General features: G+C 43.8%; 1 protein-coding gene across 1 annotated transcript; it reads right to left on the reverse strand.

Annotated features, from left to right (window-relative positions):
* Nucleotides 1-10,712: 10,712 nt before the first annotated feature.
* LOC147984146 (uncharacterized) lies at nucleotides 10,713-20,569 on the reverse strand. The gene is made up of 2 exons (XM_087540988.1): nucleotides 19,999-20,569; nucleotides 10,713-10,957 (listed from the first exon to the last, which is right to left on the reverse strand). Exons 1-2 carry the CDS (start codon nucleotides 20,552-20,554, stop codon nucleotides 10,713-10,715), a joined length of 801 nt encoding a protein of 266 aa, XP_087397114.1. The 5' UTR covers nucleotides 20,555-20,569.
* Between the last annotated feature and the right edge of the window lie 2,373 nt (nucleotides 20,570-22,942).

Below are 22,942 nucleotides of genomic sequence, written 5' to 3' on the forward strand. Positions count from 1 at the left end.
TGGGATTGCAAACTCTCTGTTTTCCTTCATAATGTTTCGGTCCAACCGAGATGAGCGATTGGTCCCACCGAGATTGCAATGCAAACTCTCTGTTTCCCCTCCGTAACGTTTCGGTCTAACCGAGATGAGCGAATCGGTCCCACCGAGTTTGCCTGACCAACTCTCTGTTTGCCTATTACTAAAATCGGTCCTACCGAGTTTGTGTAATCGGTCTCACCGAGACTACGTTATGCCCTAACCCTAATGGAATCGGTTGCATCGAGTTGACATATCGGTCCCACCGAAAATCCTAACGTTCACATTTTGAACTAAATCGGTCTGACCGAGTGATATGATTCGGTCCCACCGAGTTTGGTGATTTGTGTGTAACGGTTAGATTCTGTGTGGAGGCTATATATACCCCTCCACTCACTCTTCATTCATGGAGAGAGCCATCAGAATATGCCTACACTTCCAACATACATTTTCTGAGAGAGAACCACCTACACTTGTGTTGAGGTCAAGATATTCCAATCCAACCACATACATCGTGAAGATCTACCCTAGTGAGGCAAGTTCTTCGTGGGCGATGGCCATGGTGGGATAGACAAGGTTGCTTCTTCGTGGACCCTTTGTGGGTGGAGCCCTCCGTGGACTCATGCAACCGTTACCCTTCGTGGGTTGAAGTCTCCATCGACGTGGATGTACGATAGCACCACCTATCGGAACCACACCAAAAATCTCCGTGTCTACTTTGCGTTTGCTCCCTCCAAACTCCTCCTTTTAACTTCATATGCAATTGTTTTACATTCTGCTGCTATACTCTTAGAATTGCATGTGTAGGTTGATTACTTGTTTGTGCTAAGTTGCTAAAATCTGCCAAGACTTAAAATTGGGAAAATGCTAGATTTTTATTTGGTCAAGTAGTCTAATCACCCCCCTCTAGACATACTTTCGATCCTACAAAAAATAACCCTGTTCATTGAATCCGATTCAACTAAAGTTGGAGAAACTGACACCCAGCAGCCACCTGTGTGCAAAGCACGCCCGTAGAACCAGTCTCGCGTAAGCGTACGCGTAATGTCAGTCTGAGCCGCTTCATCCAACAATATCGCTGAATCAAGAATCAACTAGTGACGGCAAGAAATATGTATATACCCACCACAACTTCTTTGTGTTCTACTCGTGCATATAACATCTACGCATAGACCTGGCTCGGATGCCACTGTTGGGGAACGCGGTAATTTCAAAAAAATTCCTACGCACACGCAAGATCTATCATGGTGATGCATAGCAACGAGAGGGGAAGAGTGTTGTCCACGTACACTCGTAGACCGTAAGTGGAAGCGTTATGAGAACGCGATTGATGTAGTCGTACGTCTTCATGATCTAACCGATCCTAGTACCGAAAGTACGGCACCTCCGCGATCGGCACACGTTCTGCTCGGTGACGTCCCATGAACTCTCGATCCAGCTGAGTGTCGAGGGAGAGCTTTGTCAGCACGACAGCGTGATGGCGGTGATGATGATGCTACCAGAACAGGGCTTCGCCTAAGCACACTTACGATATGACCGAGGTGGATTATGGTGGAAGGGGGCACCACACACGGCTAAGGGATCAATGATCAACTTGTGTGTCTATGGGGTGCCCCCTCGCCGCGTATATAAAGGATTGAGGGAGGAGGAGGCCGGCCCTCATAGGGCGCACCCAAAGTGTGGAGTCCTACTAGGACTCCCTAGTCCTAGTAGGATTCCACCTCCCACATGGAATAGGAAAAAGAGAAGGGAGAAGGAGAAGGAAGGAAGGGGGCGTCCCCTTTCCCTGGTCCAATTCAGACCAGTCCATGGGGAAGGGGCGCATCCACCCTTGAGGCCTTTCTCTCCTTTCTCGTATGGCCCATTAAGGCCCAATACGAATTCCCGTAACTCTCCGGTACTCCAAAAAATATTCGAATCATTCGGAACCTTCCCGATATCCGAATATAGCCTTCCAATATATCGATCTTTATGTCTCGACCATTTCAATACTCCTTGTCATGTCCTAGATCTCATCCGGGACTCCAAACGAACCTTGGTCATCAAATCACATAACTCAGAATACAAATCATCACAGAACGTTAAGCGTGCGGACCCTACGGGTTCGAGAACTATGTAGACATGACCGAGACTCATCTCCGGTCAATAACCAATAGCGGAACCTGGATGCTCATATTGGTTCCTACATATTCTACGAAGATCTTTATCGATCAAACCGCATAACATCATACGTTGTTCTCTTTGTCATTGGTATGTTACTTGCCCGAGATTCGATCGTCGGTATCTCAATACCTAGTTCAATCTCGCTACCGGCAAGTCTCTTTACTTGTTCCGTAATGCATCATCCTGCAACTAACTCATTAGTCACATTGCTTGCAAGGCTTATAGTGATGTGCATTACCGAGAGGGCCCAGATATACCTCTCCGATAGACGGAGTGACAAATCCTAATCTCGGTATATGCCAACTCAACAAAAACCATTGAACACACCTGTAGCGCATCTTTATAATCAACCAATTACGTTGTAACGTTTGATAGCACACAAGGTGTTCCTCCGATATTTGGGAGTTGCATAATCCCATAGTCAGAAGAACATGTATAAGTCATGAAGAAAGCAGTAGCAATAAAACTGAACGATCATTATGCTAAGCTAACGGATGGGTCTTGTCCATCACATCGTTCTCTAATGATGTGATCCCGTTCATCAAATGACAACACATGTCCATGGCTAGGAAACTTAACCATCTTTGATTAATGAGCTAGTCAAGTAGAGGCATAGTAGGGACACTCTGTTTGTCTATGTATTCGCACATGTACTAAGTTTCCGGTTAATAGAATTCTAGCATGAATAATAAATATTTATCTTGATAAAAGGAAATATAAACAATAATTTTATTATTGTGATACGTCTCCAACGTATCTATAATTTTTTATTGCTCCATGTTATTATACCCTGCAAACATCCAGGAGCATCCGAAAACCCTATTTCCACTGCCGCAACCTTCTGTACCCAAGAGATCCCATCTTGGGGCCTTTTCTGGAGCTCCGCTGGAGGGGGCATTGATCACGGAGGGCCTCTACATCAACTCCATGGCCCCTCCGATGATGTGTGAGTAGTTTACTTCAGACCTTCGGGTCCATAGCTAGTAGCTAGATGGCCTCTTCTCTCTCTTTGGATCTCAATACAAAGTTCTCCTCGATTCTCTTGGATATGTATTCGATGTAATCTTCTTTTGCGGTGTGTTTGTCGAGATTCGATGAATCGTGGGTTTATGATCAAGTCTATCTATGAACAATATTTGAATCTTCTCTGAATTCTTTTATGTATGATTGGTTTATCATTGCAAGTCTCTTCGAAATATCAGTTTGGTTTTGCCTAGTAGATTGATCTTTCTTGCAATGAGAGAAGTGCTTAGCTTTGGGTTCAATCTTGAGGTGCTCGATCCCAGTGACAGAAAGGGAAACGACACGTATTGTATTGTTGCCATCGAGGATAAAAAGATGGGGTTTACATCATATTGCATGAGTTTATCCCTCTACATCATGTCATCTTGCTTAAGGCGTTACTCTGTTCTTATGAACTTAATACTCTAGATGCATGCTGGACAGCGGTCGATGTGTGGAGTAATAGTAGTAGATGCAGGCAGGAGTCGGTCTACTTGTCACGGACGTGATGCCTATATACATGATCATACCTAGATATTCTCACAATTATTCGCTTTTCTATCAATTGCTCGACAGTAATTTGTTCACCCACCGTAATATTTATGCTATCTTGAGAGAAGCCACTAGTGAAACCTATGGCCCCCGGTCTATTCTCCATCATACAAGTTTCCAATCTACTTTATTTTGCAATCTTTACTTTCAATCTATATCATAAAAATACAAAAATATTTATCTTATTATTATCATCTCTATCAGATCTCCTTTTGCAAGTGGCCGTGAAGGGATTGATGACCCCTTCATTGCGTTGGTTGCGAGGTTCTTATTTGTTTGTGTAGGTACGAGGTGACTTGCGCGTGGTCTCCTACTGGATTGATATCTTGGTTCTCAAAAACTGAGGGAAATACTTACGCTGCTTTACTGCATCACCCTTTCCTCTTCAAGGGAAAGCCAACGCAGTGCTCAAGAGGTAGCATATTGCCTCTAGGGCATATTTCCTTCACCTTCCGAAACGACGCTGGTTATAAAGAGCCTTCCACAGCCAACCAGCCTGGTGAACATGTGACAACGGTTTGTGGAGTAATTGAGTTGTGAAAGGCACATCCTACAAAAGTTCAAAGGCCGCCAAGTATACTTATTTGGTAGTTAAGGTCTTACCATCACGAAACACGATCGTCCAAACATGGCATTTTTAGTGAAATTAGAGCTAATGTAAGGTGCAAAAAAACTAGATCGGGAAATGCGGCACTTGAAAAACGAGCTTGCATGGAAAGAAAAGGTTGTAGGAAAGAACAAACTAGGCTCAGCGAAGTGGCAAAAAAAGCGGGAAAACGAGACACTAAGGTAGAATCTGCGAACTATACCTATCTAAAGTGGATTTAAGTGTGAGTCATTTTCAAGGCTAGGCCACTATCCTTGTAGGACGAAACATTGTTCGACACGAGCACACTTGCGCAAGTCTCTTATGTGGTCTAATTTTTTTCCACTACGGGCAGTTTACGTGGTTTTTGTAACTTAACTCCTGAGGGCAGAGGTGTAGGCAGGGCTGAGCCACACCCCGGTCTAACAACCAATGCTACAGTAGCTGCAATAGCTACCCAGCTACAGTCATCAAAGGATTTCAGCTACACGCCCCATGCCATGGCCCCTCTTTCCAGGGGCCTAGCTACACCACTGGCTAAGAGTACTCGTTGATACTTTACTATATTGGAGTGTCCATCATAGGTACGAATTATCAGCATGCTAAAAATGCGATTGTTAGTTGAAGAGCCTTCAGCGGTCATGCAACCAACAGAACATGCGCCAATGATAATTGAGTAATTTCTCCAAGTTGGAGTTCTAAATGTAACATCCTGTAAAAGTTCATGGACAAACGACTATGTGGATTTAGTGGTTAATATACCATCGATTCATGAAACACGAACATCCCTATATTGCATATTTGTGAAAATCTAAGGAAACAAGGCGCTAAACTAGCGCAAAAAAAGCAGTGTTTGAAATATGGGGTTGCATAGGGGACGAAAAGCTTCGAGGAAGAGCAAACTAACACAGCTCTACTATTAGACTTAGTGAAGTGAGACAAACAAGAAAGAAAAGAAGAGGGTGAGGTAGAATTTTCGAACAAAACCTACTTGAGGTAGGTTTAAGTATGAAGCATTCTTTCTTTCTGAAACAAGAAAAAATAAAGTGTATGTCGAGAGTTTGCGTTACCGCTTGGGAATGAAAAATATTTTTTACTGTTTCTATGCTAGGAAAAGGAGGTGGTTTAGCAGTCTATTGGGATGAAATTTACACCTTGGAGTTGAACAAATACGAAGAACATTTTATTGACATGTACATTTCTGATAGTGGTGGTACGAAATGGAGATGCACTTTTATCTATGGGGAACCAAAGGCGAGCCAAAGGTATGTTATGTGGGAAATGTTAAGGCGAATAAAATCACTTGGGTCTGGTTCGTGGTTTATGGTTGGAGATTTTAATGAGGCAATGTGGTAAAATGAGCATTTCTCTCGGATCAAGCATTCACCAAAGCTTATGGCAAATTTTCGTGAGATCATGTCTGAATGTAATTTGTTTTATTTGGGTTTTCATGGAGTTCCTTAGACTTATAACAACTAGTAAATGCACACATGCAATGCTCATGTAATCTTAATCCGGCTTGAAGATATACCTGAATTTTCTTTACAAAAGTAGCATAAAAATAGTTTGTGTAAGCACCACCAGCGACATGTTAATCTCTTCCTTCAAATGGGTTGAAAAATGTGCTAATCAAATGTAGTTGATGGTATATGCAAGTGACCAGGGGAGGGGGGCACATACCCTGTCCTCACGCTGCCAAAAGAGAAATCCAAAAATCTAAGCACAATCCATTGAAATCAGCAAAACTGATCCACTACCCAGCTGCTACCAAAAGTACCATATCACTGTGTAACCTAGTTATTTCATAGCGCCCATTGGTAATGAAGGTTAATAACTGCTGAATGTGTGCACACAAGGCTGCTTTTGGTTCAGTTTTACGAACCCTGATTTGGGTTCAGTTTTTAGTGCATGCAGACTGCTCCTCTGTTCAGTGAAACATGAATCAATCTTCTTTAAAAGAAATGAAGAAAGCAGGGATGAAGGACCTCTGGCCCGGCAGCTTCCTGTTTGACAGCGGCGTGTCCCCTGTTGGCGGCGCTGACGACCTAGGCCCGACAGAGAGGGACGGGCAGGCGGTCCAGGTAGTGTCCATGATGGTCCGACGGCCCGACGGCAACAGACGGCCATGCGGCATCCCTGACAGGTTCGACGGTGATGGGCGGTCCATGCGGAGCCTCTGACGCGCCCCGGCTGGTCGGCCAGGCGATCTAGGAGGTGTCCCCGATAGCCGATGTCCTTGAAGTTGCAGCGGCGTCGCTACGGTCGAGGCCACGCAAAGGCGATGGGTAGAGGCGGCACGGAGATGTGAGGGGCTGCATCCTTGAAGCTGCCGCAGGTCGAGCTGATGGGGGCGGCGTGCATCGCTGAAGCGAGGTGATGGGGCGACACTGTGGGGTGGTTCGCTGTGGCAGTTTCCTTTCATGTGAAAGGGTACGTAAGGAAGGGTATCGCACGACGGTTCGCTGTGGCAATTTCCTTTTGTGTGAAAGGGTATTTGAGGAAGGGGATCGCATGACAGTTCGTTGAGTTTCCTTTCATATGAAAGGGTACATAAGGAAGGGGATCAGGGAGAGAAAAGATTGATTAGCAGTAAACGCATTTAGCACTAAATGTGTTTAGTTGCTCACCATTAGGACAATAAGGACTGTCAGATTAACACTAATGGATGGCCGAGATCTGTTGGATCTGCCCCACTGGGTCTTTTTATATTGGTATAGATAAGCAGGAAGGTAATAGAAATGTGAAGGTGCTTCTGGACCGGGCAGTGGCGTGCCCTCAATGGTCCTCTATCTTCCCTAACTGCAAGCTATCTCATATTATCAGCTCTAGGTCAGATCATTGCCCTCTCCTTATTGAACTGATGGGTGCTCCTCATCCTAGTACATTTATTAAACATTTGAAATATGAAGCGTACTGGGAGAGGGAAGATGCGGAGTTGAAACATCAGATTGATTCGTGTTGGACTAAAAGTATTAGAGTAAATGGTCTGGGAGAAGTTGCAAATAATTTGGGAAAGTTGATGAAGTCTCTTATGGGTGGAGTAAGGTCCACATTGGATATTTGCCAAAAAATCTTGAAACTGCCCATAAAAGATTAAATGTGTTGTCGAAAAGAAATGATCATCAGGCAATAGTGAGGAAGAAAATTTTAAAGGAAATGGATGAGCTTCTGATTAAGGAAGAAATCATGTGGAAGCAGAGATCATGTTTAGATAAAATGAAATCGAGAGACAGGAACACAAAAAAAATCATAGGAAGGCCACTTGGAGAGCGAAGAAGAATAAGATTTCTGCAATCAGAAGAAATGATGGGTCTCTTTCTCATGTTATGGAAGAAATTAAAGGTATCACAAATTCTTTCTTCAAGGATCTTTATTCCTGCGACTCTGTGGTAAATCCATCTCGTATTATTTCTCTTGTGAAACCATTGGTTACTGATCAAATGAATGAGGATCTTTGTAAACCTTTTTCTAAGCAAGAAATCAGCGATACCCTCTTCCAAATAGGGCCGTTGAAGGCTCCGGGACCCGATGTGTTTCCTGCCAGGTTTTTTCAAAGAAATTGGGGTTTGCTTAAAGAAGATATTGTTCGTGCTGTCCAGCAATTCTTTATATCTAGAAGTATGCCTGATGGGATAAATGATAGAACTATTGTACTTATTCCTAAGGTGAAGAATCCTGAGTCGATAAAGGACTTTCGCCCAATCAGCCTTTGTAATGTGATTTATAAAATTATATCCAAGTGTCTTGTCAACAGACTGAGACCTCTACTGGATGGTATGATTTCTCCTACACAAAGTGCTTTTATCCCTAGAATATTAATATCTCATATATAATGCCCTCATCGCTTTTAAATGTATTGATCAATTGTAAGTACAGTACGGTTTTTACGCCCAAATCTGCGAGTGTCGTGTTCCCCACAGGGACTAGGCAACGGCGACTTTGCTCGGCTAAATCTAGGTGACACAATTTTAAGAGACGAGTGCAGGAAATAAAACCTAACACTAACAAGAACTAAGCAAAGTTGACGACAAAGAAAATGAAAATAAGCAAAAGGGAGATTCAGATTATCTTCTCTATATGTTTGGTGTTTTTTTATTACTAGAGACAACAAAAACTAACACAAAAGGGAAGTAGCATGACAAAACATGTACAGAGGGAAGTAAAAAGTTTATATGACAGAAGATAGATGTTTCACATAAAAAAACACACATATTTATATATCACAGGGCATCACACACATATATGAATATTACTATTTCACTAAGCAAGGTATGACAGATCAAGTACTTCACATCATAAACATATATATTCACATGTACATAGCTAACACAGGAACTAAGAATTAAAGAGGTTCAAACTTCTCACTTGACAGAGAACACAAACAGCACAAAAATTGTCAGGTAATCTTGGTTTATACAAACCACAAACTGACAGTCACATATAAATCTAGCGCAAAACAATTTACAATTGAACAAGTCTCAACACAAAGTGTTCACTGAACACACACACACACACACCACACACACACACACATACACACACACACAAGGAGCAACATAAGGAGGAGGTTCAGAGCAGAGCTTCAACAGTTTCAAGCAGAGGAGGAGCAGTAGAGAGATGAGCAGCAGCGTGGGGTTGATAGGATGAGTAGCAGCAAGAGGAGGAGGAGCGAGGTGAAAGAGAAGAAAGAACAGGAGGTAGCAGCATCAGGTTCAGGAAAGAAGAAGGGTGGCGGGGATGCGGGAAGAAGAAGTAGAAGAGCAGCAGCAGGGTTAGGAGAAGAAGAAAGGTGAGGAGCAGCAGGGAGATGCATGGGCGGCGGCGCGAGGTGATGAGGCGGCGCTGTGGATGGTGGTCGATGGAGGCGCAGGGTGATGGTGGAGGTGTTGGTGGCGCGCTGGGGTGAGGTGGTGCTGGTGATCGATGGCGCGGAGGTGCACCACCACGCCAGCCTGGTCGTGGCGGCGGTCGGAGGTGAAGGAGGGGTGAGGGAGAGAGATGTGATGCCAGACCCGATTGCAATGGAGATGCGGCTAGGGATTTTGATCCCCTCTCGATCAGATATGTACGTTTTCACTTTGGCCCTCCTCCTTCCTTCTTTCTTCCCAAGTTGGTCCTCCCATCTTTAGTTTGGCCCCTCGGTTACTTCTTTCCTTCACACTCAATTCCTTGACTCCATCACTTGATCATTTGTAGTACAAGAGTTTTGTGCCTTGTTGCACTTTTCTGCAAAATAAACAAGTGACTAGTCAACAATCCTTTTATATGATTTTCATGCAATATTCAATAATTCTTAGCAAGGATAGATGGGCACATCTCAAGAAATGGTGAATTTGTGTGTCAAAATTATATATATGAAATGTGCTTATCAAGTTCCCGCACACTTAAATCTTTGCTTGTCCTCAAGCAAAGGAATATGACAAGAGCAAGATAGTGAATATTGAGCTGACTAAAGAATGTCCAAGTGAAGTAGATCTCTATACAGTGCATGCTTTGAACTTTGCTAGTGAAAATTAATGGTTAGGAGTGCTTCAAAGCAATATGATACTAGTAGACTTGGCCATTTTAAACTTTTACAATGATAAAAGAATATCAACTAGTTCAAATGATGATTGTGCCAAAAGGGTTCCTAAAGAGGGCATGATCCCAAAAAAAACTTATTACCTGGAACATAACATTATGGTTGAAGCACTTATTGAATTTGAAGGAAGTAATGATAATATTTTATCGGTCTCACCAAAGGAACATACCACTGATCCCGAGAACATGGTATACACCTGGCTCAACCAATTATTAGTTTTTTTGTTTGTCTCCCCAAAGGAACATACCACCGATCCAGAGAACATGGTATACACCTGGTTCGACAATTACATTTTTTATTATTAATTACTGCCCAAGCTAACCCGATTTCACATGCCACCGATCCAGGGAACATGACATGCTACTGTAGGTAGTCAGACTTATTTATTCTTTATTACTTATCTTAAATGAACAACACATAAGCACAAAAACAGGAATCATCACTTCTCCATGTCTGGTTCACATGCTACCGATCTAGGGAACATAGCATACTAGTCCATAGTGGTAAAGTGATTGCTCTCAATGGGAACACAATAGGCACAAACTCAGCATCTAACACTTAATAATCTAAGTGTATCAAGGTAAAAGCAGAAAATGATTAAGTTTACTAGTGCACTAGGGATTTGTGCACTCAAAACTAATAGCTTTCACTACTTTCAGCAAAGCAAATAGGGTGTAGATCACTAGTTTACAAGGAATTCAACAATCAGTTCACCTATTCTCATCAAGCACCATATGACAAAGGTGAAATTCAATGGGACGGCATTTAAGAAATGGCACAAGCAACCCAAATAGCAATTTAATCCAGCAAGCATCAATGAATGATGATTTCAAAATGGGTCATGAAACAGTTCACTGGGCTTTGATGATGTAGCACTCGCTCGATCATCTCACCAACGGCAGCTCTTCTCCTTTGCTTCCTCGTGCATGCTCCAGCTTCACTCTTCTTCATGTGTGATCCATGCTTCTCCTCATCACCATGCTCCGAGTCCACCAGGGTCCCAAGGAATGTCACCTCGAACCTGGTCAGCATGAAGTGAACGGTGCAGAAGCAAAAACCTGAAAGAACACTCCACAAAAGAGACAATGCAAGCGGTACGGATAATACCCTCCAAGTCATCAATTGAGTATCCAATTACATAAGGATAGCTATAAAGCACATGTTTAGGATGGTAGAAATCAGCAAGGTCTGTTGGGGAACGTAGGAGAAATTCAAAATTTTCTACGCATCACCAAGATCAATCTATGGAGTAATCTAGCAACGAGGGGAAGGAGAGTGCATCTACATACCCTTGTAGATCGCTAAGCGGAAGCGTTCAAGTGAACGGGGTTGATGGAGTCGTACTCGTCGTGATCCAAATCACCGATGATCCTAGTGCCGAACGGACGGCACCTCCGTGTTCAACACACGTACAGCCCGGTGACGTCTCCTACGCCTTGATCCAGCAAGGGGAGAAGGACAGGTTGGGGAAGACTCCATCCAGCAGCAGCACGACGGCGTGGTGGTGGTGGAGGAGCGCGGGACTCCAGCAGGGCTTCGTCAAGCACTACGAGAGACGAGGAGGGAGAGGGGTAGGGCTGCGCCAACAGGGAGAGCAAATCACATGTGTTGGGCAGCCCCAAACCTCAAGTATATATAGGGGGAGGGGAGGGGCTGCGCCCCCACCTAGGGTTCCCTCCCTAGGGGTGGCGGCCAGCCCTAGATACCATCTAGGGGGCGGCCAAGGGGGGAGAGAAGGGGGCGCACCACTAGGTGGGCCTTAGGCCCATTTGAGCCTAGGGTTTGCCCCCTTCCCCTCTTGGAGGCGCCTTGGGCCATGGTGGGAGGCGCCCCAGCCCACCTAGGGGCTGGTCCCTTCCCACTATTGGCCCATGTAGGCCTCCGGGGCTGGTGGCCCTACCTGGTGGACCTCCGGACCCCTCCGGTGGTCCCGGTACACTACCGGTGATGCCCGGAACACTTCCGGTGGCCAAAACCATACTTCCTATATATCAATCTTTACCTCCGGACCATTCCGGAACTCCTTGTGACGTTCGGGATCTCATCCGGGACTCTGAACAACATTCGGTAACCACGTATATACTTTCCCTATAACCCTAGCGTCATCGAACCTTAAGTGTGTAGACCCTACGGGTTCGGAAGTCATGCAGACATGGCCGAGACAACTCTCCGGTCAATAACCAACAGCGGGATCTGGATACCCATGTTGGCTCCCACATGATCCACGATGATCTCATTGGATGAACCAGGATGTCAAGGACTTAATCAATCCCGTATACAATTCCCTTTGTCTAGCGGTACGATACTTGCCCGAGATTCGATCGTCGGTATCCCGATACCTTGTTCAATCTTGTTACCAGCAAGTCTCTTTACTCGTTTCGTAACACATCATCCCGTGATCAACTCCTTGATCACATTATGCACATTATGATGATGTCCTACCGAGTGGGCCCAGAGATACCTCTCCGTTTACACGGAGTGACAAATCCCAGTCTCGATTCGTGCCAACCCAACAGACACTTTCGGAGATACCCGTAGTGTACCTTTATAGCCACCCAGTTACGTTGTGACGTTTGGCACACCCAAAGCACTCCTACGGTATTCGGGAGTTGCACAATCTCATGATCTAAGGAAATGATACTTGACATTAGAAAAGCTTTAGCATACGAACTACATGATCTTGTGCTAGGCTTAGGATTGGGTCTTGTCCATCACATCATTCTCCTAATGATGTGATCCCGTTATCAACGACATCCAATGTCCATGGTTAGGAAACAGTAACCATTTATTGATCAATGAGCTAGTCAACTAGAGGCTTACTAGGGACATGGTGTTGTCTATGTATCCACACATGTATCTGAGTTTCCTATCAATACAATTCTAGCATGGATAATAAACGATTATCATGAACAAGGAAATATAATAATAACCAATTTATTATTGCCTCTAGGGCGTATTTCCAACAGTCTCCCACTTGCACTAGAGTCAGTAATCCAGTTCACATCGATATGTGATTAACACTCAAGGTCACATCCCCATGTGACTAACACCCAAAGAGTTCTGGGTTTGATCATGTTATGCTTGTGAGAGAGGTTGTAGTCAACGGGTCTGCAACATTCAGATCCGTATGTACTTCGCAAATTTCTATGTCATCTTGTAGATGCAACTACTACGCTACATTTGGTGCCATTTCAAATAACTGTTCTACTTGGAGCTATTCTAAATTGTTGCTCCATTATACGTATCCGGTATCTCTACTCAGAGCTATCTGGATAGGTGTTAAGCTTGCATCGACGTAACTCTTTACGTCGAACTCTTTATCACCTCCATAACCGAGAAACATATCCTTATTCCTCTAAGGATAATTTAGACCGATATCTGGTGATCTACTCCTAGATCACCTTTGTACCCTCTTGCCAAATATATGGCAAGGCACACATCAGGTGTGGTACTCAGCATGGCATACCGTATGGAGCCTATGACAAAAGCATAGGGGACGACCTTCGTCCTTCCTCTTTCTTCTGCCGTGGTCGTGCTTTAAGTCTTAACTTCATACCTTACAACTCAGGCAAGAACTCCTTCTTTGACTGATCCATCTTGAACACCTTCAAGACCATGTCAAGGTATGTGCTCATTTTAAAGTACCATTAAGCGTTTTGATCTTATCCTTATAGATCTTGATGCTCAATGTTCAAGTAGATTAATCCAGGCTTTCCATTGAAAAACACTTTCCAAATAACCCTATATGTTTTCCAGAAATTCTACGTCATTTCTGATCAACAGTATGTCAACAACATATATTCATCAGAAATTCTATAGTGCTCCCACTCACTTCTTTGGAAATACAAGTTTCTCATAAACTTTGCATACACCCAAAATCTTTGATCATCTCATCAAAGCATACATTCCAACTCCGAGATGCTTACTCCAGTCCTTAGAAGGAGCGCTGGAGCTTTGCATACTTGTTAGCATCTTTCAGGATTGACAAAACCTTCTTTCGTATCACATACAACTTTTCTTACAAAAACTTGGTAAGAAAACTTGTTTTGACATCCATCTGTAAGATTTCATAAATAATGCAGTAATCGCTAATATAATTCCAACAGACTCTTAGCATTGCTACGAGTGAGAAAGTCTCATCGTAGTCAACTCCTTGAACTTGTCGGAAAACATCTTAATGACAAGTCGAGCTTTCTTAATGGTGATACTTACCATCATTGTCCGTCTTCCTTTTAAAATCCATATGTACCTAACAGCCTTACGACCATCAAGTAGTTCTTCCAAAGTCTACACTTTGTTTTCATATATGGATCCTCTCTCAGATTATATGGCCTCAAGCCATTTTGGAATCCAGGCCCACCATCGCTTCTCCATAGCTCGTAGGTTCATTGTTGTCTAGCAACATGACTTCCAAGACAGGATTACGTACCACTCTAAAGTAGTACGCATCCTTGTCATCCCACGAGGTTTGGTAGTGACTTGATCTGAAGTTTCATGATCACTATCATAAGCTTCCACTTCAATTGGTGTAGGTGCCACAGGAACAGCTCCCTGTGCCCTGCCACACACTAGTTGAAGAGACGGTTCAATAACCTCATCAAGTCTCCACCATCCTCCCACTCAATTCTTTCGAGAGAAACTTTTCCTCGAGAAAGGACCCGATTCTAGAAACAATCCCTTATTGCTTTCGGATCTGAGACAGGAGGTATACACAACTATTTTGGGTGCCCTATGAAGATGCATTTATCAGCCTGAAACTTTTTCACATAAGTGTCGCAGCCCCAAACTTTTAAGAAATGACAGCTTAGGTTTCTCTAAACCATAGTTCATACGGTGTCATATCATCGGAATTACGTGGTGCCCTATTTAAAGTGAATGTGGTTGTCTCTAATGCCTAACCCATAAACTACCGTGGTAATTCGATAAGAGACATCATGGTATGCATCATACCCAATAGGGTGCAGTTATGATGTTCGGACACACCATCACACTATGGTGTTCCAGGCTGTATTAGTTGTGAAACAATTTCCACAATGTCTTAATTCTGTGCCAAACTCGTAATTCAGATATTCATCTCTATGATCATATCATAGATATTTTATCCTCTTGTCACGACGATCTTTCAACTTCACCCTGAAATTACTTGAACCTTTCAATAATTCAGACTCGTGATTCATCAAGTAAATATACTCAACATCTACTCAAATCATCTGTGAAGTAAGAACATAACGATATCCACTACACACCTCAACACTCATTGGACTGCACACATCAACATGTATTACTTTCAACAAGTTGCTTTCTAGTTCCATTTTACTGAAAACGAGGCTTTCAGTCATCTTGCCCATGTGGTATGATTTGCATGTCTCAAGTGATTCGAAATCAAGTGAGTCCAAACGGTCCATTTGCATGGAGTTTCTTCATGCATATACACCAATAGACATGGTTCGCATGTCTCAAACTTTTCAAAAACGAGTGAGCCCAAAGATCCATCAACATGGAGCTTCTTCATGTGTTTTATACCGATATGACTTACGTGGCAGTGCCACAAGTAGGTGGTACTATCATTACTATCTTATATCTTTTGGCATGAACATGTGTATCACTACGATCGAGATTCAATAAACCATTCATTTTAGGTGCAAGACCATTGAAGGTATTATTCAAATAAACAGAGTAACCATTATTCTCCTTAAGTGAATAACCGTATTGCGATAGACATAATCCAATCATGTCTATGCTCAACGCAAACACCAATCTCGATGGTAGAGGGAGCGTGCGATGCTTGATCACATCAAGCTTGGGAAAAACTTCCAACACATATCGCCAGCTCACCTTTAGCTAGTCTCCGTTTACTCCGCAGCCTTTTATTTTGAGTTTACTAACACTTAGCAACCGAACCGGTATCTAATACCATGGTGCTACTAGGAGTACTAGTAAAGTACACATTAACACAATGTATATCCAATATATTTCTATCGACCTTGCCAGCCTTCTCATCTACCAAGTATCTAGGGTAATTCTGCTCCAGTGGCAGTTCCCCTTATTACAGAAGCACTTAGTCTCGGGTTTGGGTTCAACCTTGGGTTTCTTCACTAGAGCAGCAGCTGATTTGCCGTTTCATGAAGTATCCCTTCTTACCCTTGCCCTTATTGAAACTAGTGGTTTCACCAACCATCAACAATTGATGCTCCTTCTTGATTTATACTTTTGTGGTGTCAAACATCGCGAATATCTCAAGGATCATCATATATGTCCCTGATATATTATAGTTCATCACGAAGCTCTAGCAGCTTGGTGGTAATGAGTTCGGAGAAACATCACTATCTCATCTGGAAGATCAACTCCCACTCGATTCGAATGATTGTTGTACTCAGACAATTTGAGCACAAGCTCAACAATTGAGCTTTTGTCCCTTAGTTTGCAGGCTAAGAAAATCGTCGGAGGTCTTATACCTCTTGACGTGGGCACGAGCCTGAAATCCCAATTTCAGCCCTCGAAACATCTCATATGTTTCGCGACGTTTCAAAACGTATTCGGTGCCTCAACTCTAAACCGTTTAACTGAACTATCACGTAGTTATCAAAATGTGTATGTCAGATGTTCGCAACATCCACAGACGACATTCGAGGTTCAGCACACTGAGTGGTGCATTAAGGACACAAGCCTTCTATGAAGCAATGAGGACACTCCTCAGTTTACGGACCTAGTCCGCATAATTGCTACTATCAACTTTGAACTAAATTTTCTCCAGGAACATATCTAAACAGTAGAACTGAAGCGCGAGCCACGACATAATTTGCGAAGACCTTTTGACTATGTTCAGGATAATTAAGTTCATCTTATGAACTCCCACTCAGATAGACATCCCTCTAGTCATCTAAGTGATTACATGATCCGAGTCAACTAGGCCGTGTCCGATCATCACGTGATACGGACTAGTCATCATCGGTGAACATCTTCATGTTGATCGTATCTACCATACGACTCATGCTCGACCTTTCGGTCTCTTGTGTTCCGAGGCCATGTCTGTACATGCTAGGCTCGTCAAGTCAACCTAAGTGTTTCGCATGTGTCCCGAGGCCATGTCTGTACATGCTAGGCTCGTCAACACCCATTGTATTTGAACGTTAGAATCTATCACACCCGATCATCACGTGGTGCTTCGAAACAAGGAACCTTCGCAGCGGTGCACAGTTAGGGGGAACACTTTCTTGAAATTATTATGAGGGATCATCTTATTTACTACCGTCGTTCTAAGTAAACAAGATGCAAAAACATGATAAACATCACATGCAATCAAATAATAGTGACATGATATGGCCAATATCATATAGCTCCTTTGATCTCCATCTTGGGGCTCCATGATCATCTTGTCACCGGCATGACACCATGATCTCCATCAGCGTGTCTCCATGAAGTTGCTCGCCAACTACTACTTCTACTACTATGGCTAACACGTTTAGCAATAAAGTAAAGTAATTTACATGGCGTTTCTCAATGACACGCAGGTCATACAAAAAAATAAAGACAACCCCTATGGCTCCTGCCGGTTGTCATACTCATTGACATGCAAGTCGTGATTCCTATTACAAGAACATGATCTCATACATCACATATATATCATTCATCACATCCTTTGGCCATATCACATCACAAAACACTTGCTGCAAAAACAAGTTAGACGTCCTCTAATTGTTGTTGCAAGTTTTTACGTGGCTGCTATAGGTTTCTAGCAAGAACGTTTCTTACCTACGCCAAAACCACAACGTGAATTGCCAATTTCTATTTACCCTTCATAAGGACCCTGTTCATCGAATCCGATCCGACTAAAGTGGGAGAGACAGACACCCGCCAGCCACCTTATGCAACTAGTGCATGTCAGTCGGTGGAACCGGTCTCATGTAAGCGTACGTGTAAGGTTGGTCCGGGCCGCTTCATCCCACGATGCCGCCGAATCAAGATAAGACTAGTAACGGCAAGATAATTGACAATATCGACGCCCACAACTACTTTGTGTTCTACTCGTGCATAGTAACTACGCATAGACCTAGCTCATGATGCCACTGTTGGGGAACGTAGGAGAAATTCAAAATTTTCTACGCATCACCAAGATCAATCTATGGAGTAATCTAGCAACGAGGGGAAGGAGAGTGCATCTACATACCCTTGTAGATCGCTAAGCGGAAGCGTTCAAGTGAACGGGGTTGATGGAGTCGTACTCGTTGTGATCCAAATCACCGATGATCCTAGTGCCGAACGGACGGCACCTCCGTGTTCAACACACGTACAGCCCGGTGACGTCTCCTACACCTTGATCCAGCAAGGGGAGAAGGAGAGGTTGGGGAAGACTCCATCCAGCAGCAGCATGACGGCGTGGTGGGGGTGGAGGAGCGCGGGACTCCAGCAGGGCTTCGCCAAGCACTACGAGAGACGAGGAGGGAGAGGGGTAGGGCTGCGCCAACACGGAGAGCAAATCACATGTGTTGGGCAGCCCCAAACCTCAAGTATATATAGGGGAGGGGAGGGGCTGCGCCCCCACCTAGGGTTCCCTCCCTAGGGGTGGCGGCCAGCCCTAGATCCCATCTAGGGGGCGGCCAAGGGGGGAGAGAGGGGGCGCACCACTAGGTGGGCCTTAGGCCCATCTGAGCCTAGGGTTTGCCTCTTCCCCTCTTGGAGGCACCTTGGGCCTTGGTGGGAGGCGCCCCAGCCCACCTAGGGGCTGGTCCCTTCCCACTATTGGCCCATGTAGGCCTCCGGGGCTGGTGGCCCTACCTGGTGGACCCCCGGACCCCTCCGGTGGTCCCGGTACACTACCGGTGATGCCCAGAACACTTCCGGTGGCCAAAACCATACTTCCTATATATCAATCTTTACCTCCGGACCATTCCAGAACTCCTCGTGACGTCCGGGATCTCATCCGGGACTCCGAACAACATTCGGTAACCACGTATATACTTTCCCTATAACCTTAGCGTCATCGAACCTTAAGTGTGTAGACCCTACGGGTTCGGAAGTCATGCAGACATGGCCGAGACAACTCTCCGGTCAATAACCAACAGCGGGATCTGGATACCCATGTTGGCTCCCACATGCTCCACGATGATCTCATCGGATGAACCACGATGTCAAGGACTTAATCAATCCCGTATACAATTCCCTTTGTCTAGCGGCACGATACTTGCCCGAGATTCGATCGTCGGTATCCCGATACCTTGTTCAATCTCGTTACGGGCAAGTCTCTTTACTCGTTCCATAACACATCATCCCATGATCAACTCCTTGATCACATTGTGCACATTATGATGATGTCCTACCGAGTGGGCCCAGAGATACCTCTCCGTTTACACGGAGTGACAAATCCCAGTCTCGATTCGTGCCAACCCAACAGACACTTTCGGAGATACCTGTAGTGTACCTTTATAGCCACCCAGTTACGTTGTGACGTTTGGCACACCCAAAGCACTCCTATGCTATCCGGGAGTTGCACAATCTCATGGTCTAAGGAAATGATACTTGACATTAGAAAAGCTTTAGCATACGAACTACATGATCTTGTGCTAGGCTTAGGATTGGGTCTTGTCCATCACATCATTCTCCTAATGATGTGATCCCGTTATCAACGACATCCAATGTCCATGGTCAGGAAACCGTAACCATCTATTGATCAACGAGCTAGTCAACTAGAGGCTTACTAGGGACATGGTGTTGTCTATGTATCCACACATGTATCTGAGTTTCCTATCAATACAATTCTAGCATGGATAATAAACGATTATCATGAACAAGGAAATATAATAATAACCAATTTATTATTGCCTCTAGGGCATATTTCCAACAAGGTATACACTAACATGAGGATGATACTTATCATTAAGCTCAAGACTAGCATAAGAATGATATGTTTCATTAAGCATAGGTCTAGCACGAGGAAAGTAACTGTGATCATCACTAATGTGAGTAATGCCACTAACAGGGTATATATGATCATATCCAATCAAATACTTTTTCAAATCTACTTTAATAGATGGCATCATGCAATGCATGGTAGAAGCAAAAGAATCATAAGGACGCATGTCATCGAGAGGATTAGATAAACCTGCTAGATCAAGCTCTTGTACGACGATAGGAAAATGAATTTCTAGTTCTTCAAGTTCAACTACAACAGCTTCTTGTACTTCTTCAGGAGAGATAGAGATTGTGTCTTCGACTTGATCACTTGGGTAGTCGATTTCTTGGTCATCTTGTTCCTTGTCTTCTAGTCCATCTTCAATCTGAGGTATCTCTTCCTCTGCGCTCTTGCTATCTTGCTCAGCTGGATGTGACGGTGATGGAACCTCACACACCTCAAGGGATATCCCAGAAACACTCAGCTCAAGGAGGGATGAGCTACTGCACCCGACATTGATATTCTTCTCAATTTTCCTTACTTCTTCCACTAGCTCTTTTCCACTCTTGATCTTCTTCATTTCCTCTAGTATCACCGGCCTAATTGGATCATCTTCAGCACTCCAAGTGAACTCGAGACTAAGCAATGTGATCTTGTCTATATCATCAAAGTCATCTTGTGTGGGCACTTGTGCATGAGATCGCTCAACAGGTGCTGGAGTTGTTGGTTGACCAAGTGGAGGACCATTTAACTCCATTGGCAACATCTCCTGGTGTTGAGGTATATGAGTAGGAGGTGAATAAAATTGTTGTGGTTCATAGTTGTTGTTGTCCTCTTCATACCTAAATCCCTGCATATGATTACTAGAAGCAAATGGTGAGATCTCAGGGTTGTTGCTCCTATATGACATATTCTGGTTTCAGGCCACCCATGTGAGTAATTGTTTTGGTATGAGCTATGCTCTTGAGCGAAGCTCATGCCAAAACAATCTGGAGGGTGAGAGTAACCACGCAGACATTCGGCGGGCGAATGGCCCTGAAATCCACAAATATGGCAGGTAGGAGCAACATAAGGATGACCTCTAGAATAAGGATCATAAGAGCTAGGCCTATCCTCAAAAACTACTTCTCGCTGCCGAGCTAAATCATCTAATCGATGGGAAATCTTACTTATCAGTTCTTGAATACTTTCTGTGCTGTTTGTAGTGTTGCTCGCATAAGCATGATGATCTCAGTAGTAATCCATAACCGAGAAGATAGTTCTAACCTGCAAAAAGGAAAAGAAAACGAAGAAGAAATCAACTGTAACAAGGGTTAGGAGTTAGAAATATATCGCATATATATGGCACAAACTAGAAAAAGAATAAAAACCTAGTCTATAGCCTAACACGTTCACTCGACGCTAGTCCCCAGCAACGGCGCTAAAATGATCAATTATAAGTACAGTAGGGTTTTTACGCCCAAATCTGCGAGTGTCTTGTTCCCCATAGGTACTAGGCAACGACGACTATGCTCGGCTAAATCTAGGTAACACAATTTTAAGAGACGAATGCAGGAAATAAAACCTAACACTAACAAGAACTAACCAAAGTTGACGACAAAGAAAATGAAAATAAGCAAAAGGGAGATTCAGATTATCTTCACTATATTTTTGGTGTTTTCTTATTACTAGAGACAACAGAAACTAACACAAAAGGAAGTAGCATGACAAAACATATACAGAGGGAAGTTACAAGTTTATATGACAGAAGATAGATGTTTCACATCAAAAACACACACATATTTATATATCACAGGGCACCACACACATATATGAAGATTACTATTTCACTAAGCAAGGTATGACAGATCAAGTACTTCACATCACAAACATATATATTCACATGTACATAGCTAACACGGGAACTAAGAATTAAAGAGGTTCAAACTTCTCACTTGACAGAGAACACAAACAACACAAAAATTGACAAGTAATCTTGGTTTATATAAACCACAAACTGGCAGTCACATATAAATCTAGCGCAAAACAGTTTACAATTGAACAAGTCTCAACACAAAGTGTTCACTGAACACACACACACATACACACACACACACACAAAAGGAGCAACATAAGGAGGAGGTTTAGAGCAGAGCTTCAACAGTTTCAAGCAGAGGAGGAGCAGCAGAGAGATGAGCAGCAGCGTGGGGGTGAGGGGATGAGCAACAGCAAGAGGAGGAGCAGCGAGGTGAATGGGAAGAAAGAAGAGGAGGTAGCAGCAGCAGGTTCTGGAAAGAAGAAGGGCTGCGGGGATGCGGGAAGAAGAAGTAGAAGGGCAGCAGCAGGGTTAGGAGAAGAAGAAAGGTGAGGAGCAGCAGGGAGATGCATGGGCGGTGGCATGAGGTGATGAGGCGGCGCTATGGATGATGGTGGATGGAGGCGTGGGGTTATGGTGGAGGTGTTGGCGGCGCGCTAGGGTGCAGTTGTGCTGGTGATGGATGGCGCAGAGGCGCACCACCATGCCAGCCTAGCCGTGGCGGCGGCCGGAGGTGAAGAAGGAGGGGTGAGGGAGAGAGATGTGATGCCAGGCCTGATTGCAATGGAGATGCGGCTAGGGATTTTGATCCCCTCCCAATCAGATCTGAACGTTTTCACTTTGGCCCTCCTTCTTCCTTCTTTCTTCCCAAGTTAGTCCTCCCATCTTTAGTTTGGCCCCTCGGTTACTTATTTCCTTCACACTCAGCTCCTTGACTCCATCACTTGATCATTTGTAGTAGAAGAGTTTTGTGCCTTATCGCACTTTTCTGCAAAATAAACAAGTGACTAGTCAACAATCCTTTTATATGATTTTCATGCAATATTCGATAATTCTTAGCAAGAATAGAGGGGCACACCTCAAGAAATGGTGAATTTGTGTGTCAAAATTATATATATGAAATGTGCTTATCATGTATGCACTCTTTGAATACGTTAAAAGATAGTTGTGGTGAATATTGTGCATATAAGTTGGATCTTGCAAAAGTGTATGACCGTGTCGATTGAAATTTCCTGGAAAGTAAGCTCCAAGCATATGGCTTTGCTCCAACATGGATTAACTGGATTATGACTTATGTTACCACTATGAAATTTGCTGTGCGTTTGAACAACCAACTGCTAGAGTCCTTTCAACCTTCAC

Source organism: Triticum urartu, chromosome 2A, assembly GCF_056163025.1.
Source record: "Triticum urartu cultivar PI428250 chromosome 2A, HENAU_Tu73, whole genome shotgun sequence".
Classification (NCBI taxonomy): Eukaryota; Viridiplantae; Streptophyta; class Magnoliopsida; order Poales; family Poaceae; genus Triticum; species Triticum urartu.

Coding starts and splice junctions, on each gene's coding strand:
- LOC147984146 (XM_087540988.1), bottom strand. CDS start 20,554: ATGTTGCCAATGGAGTTAAATGGTCCTCCACTTGGTCAACCAACAACT. Junction 10,958..19,998: donor ACAAGAGCTTGATCTAGCAG/GTTTATCTAATC, acceptor GTGTTCTTTCAG/GTTTTTGCTTCTGCACCGTT.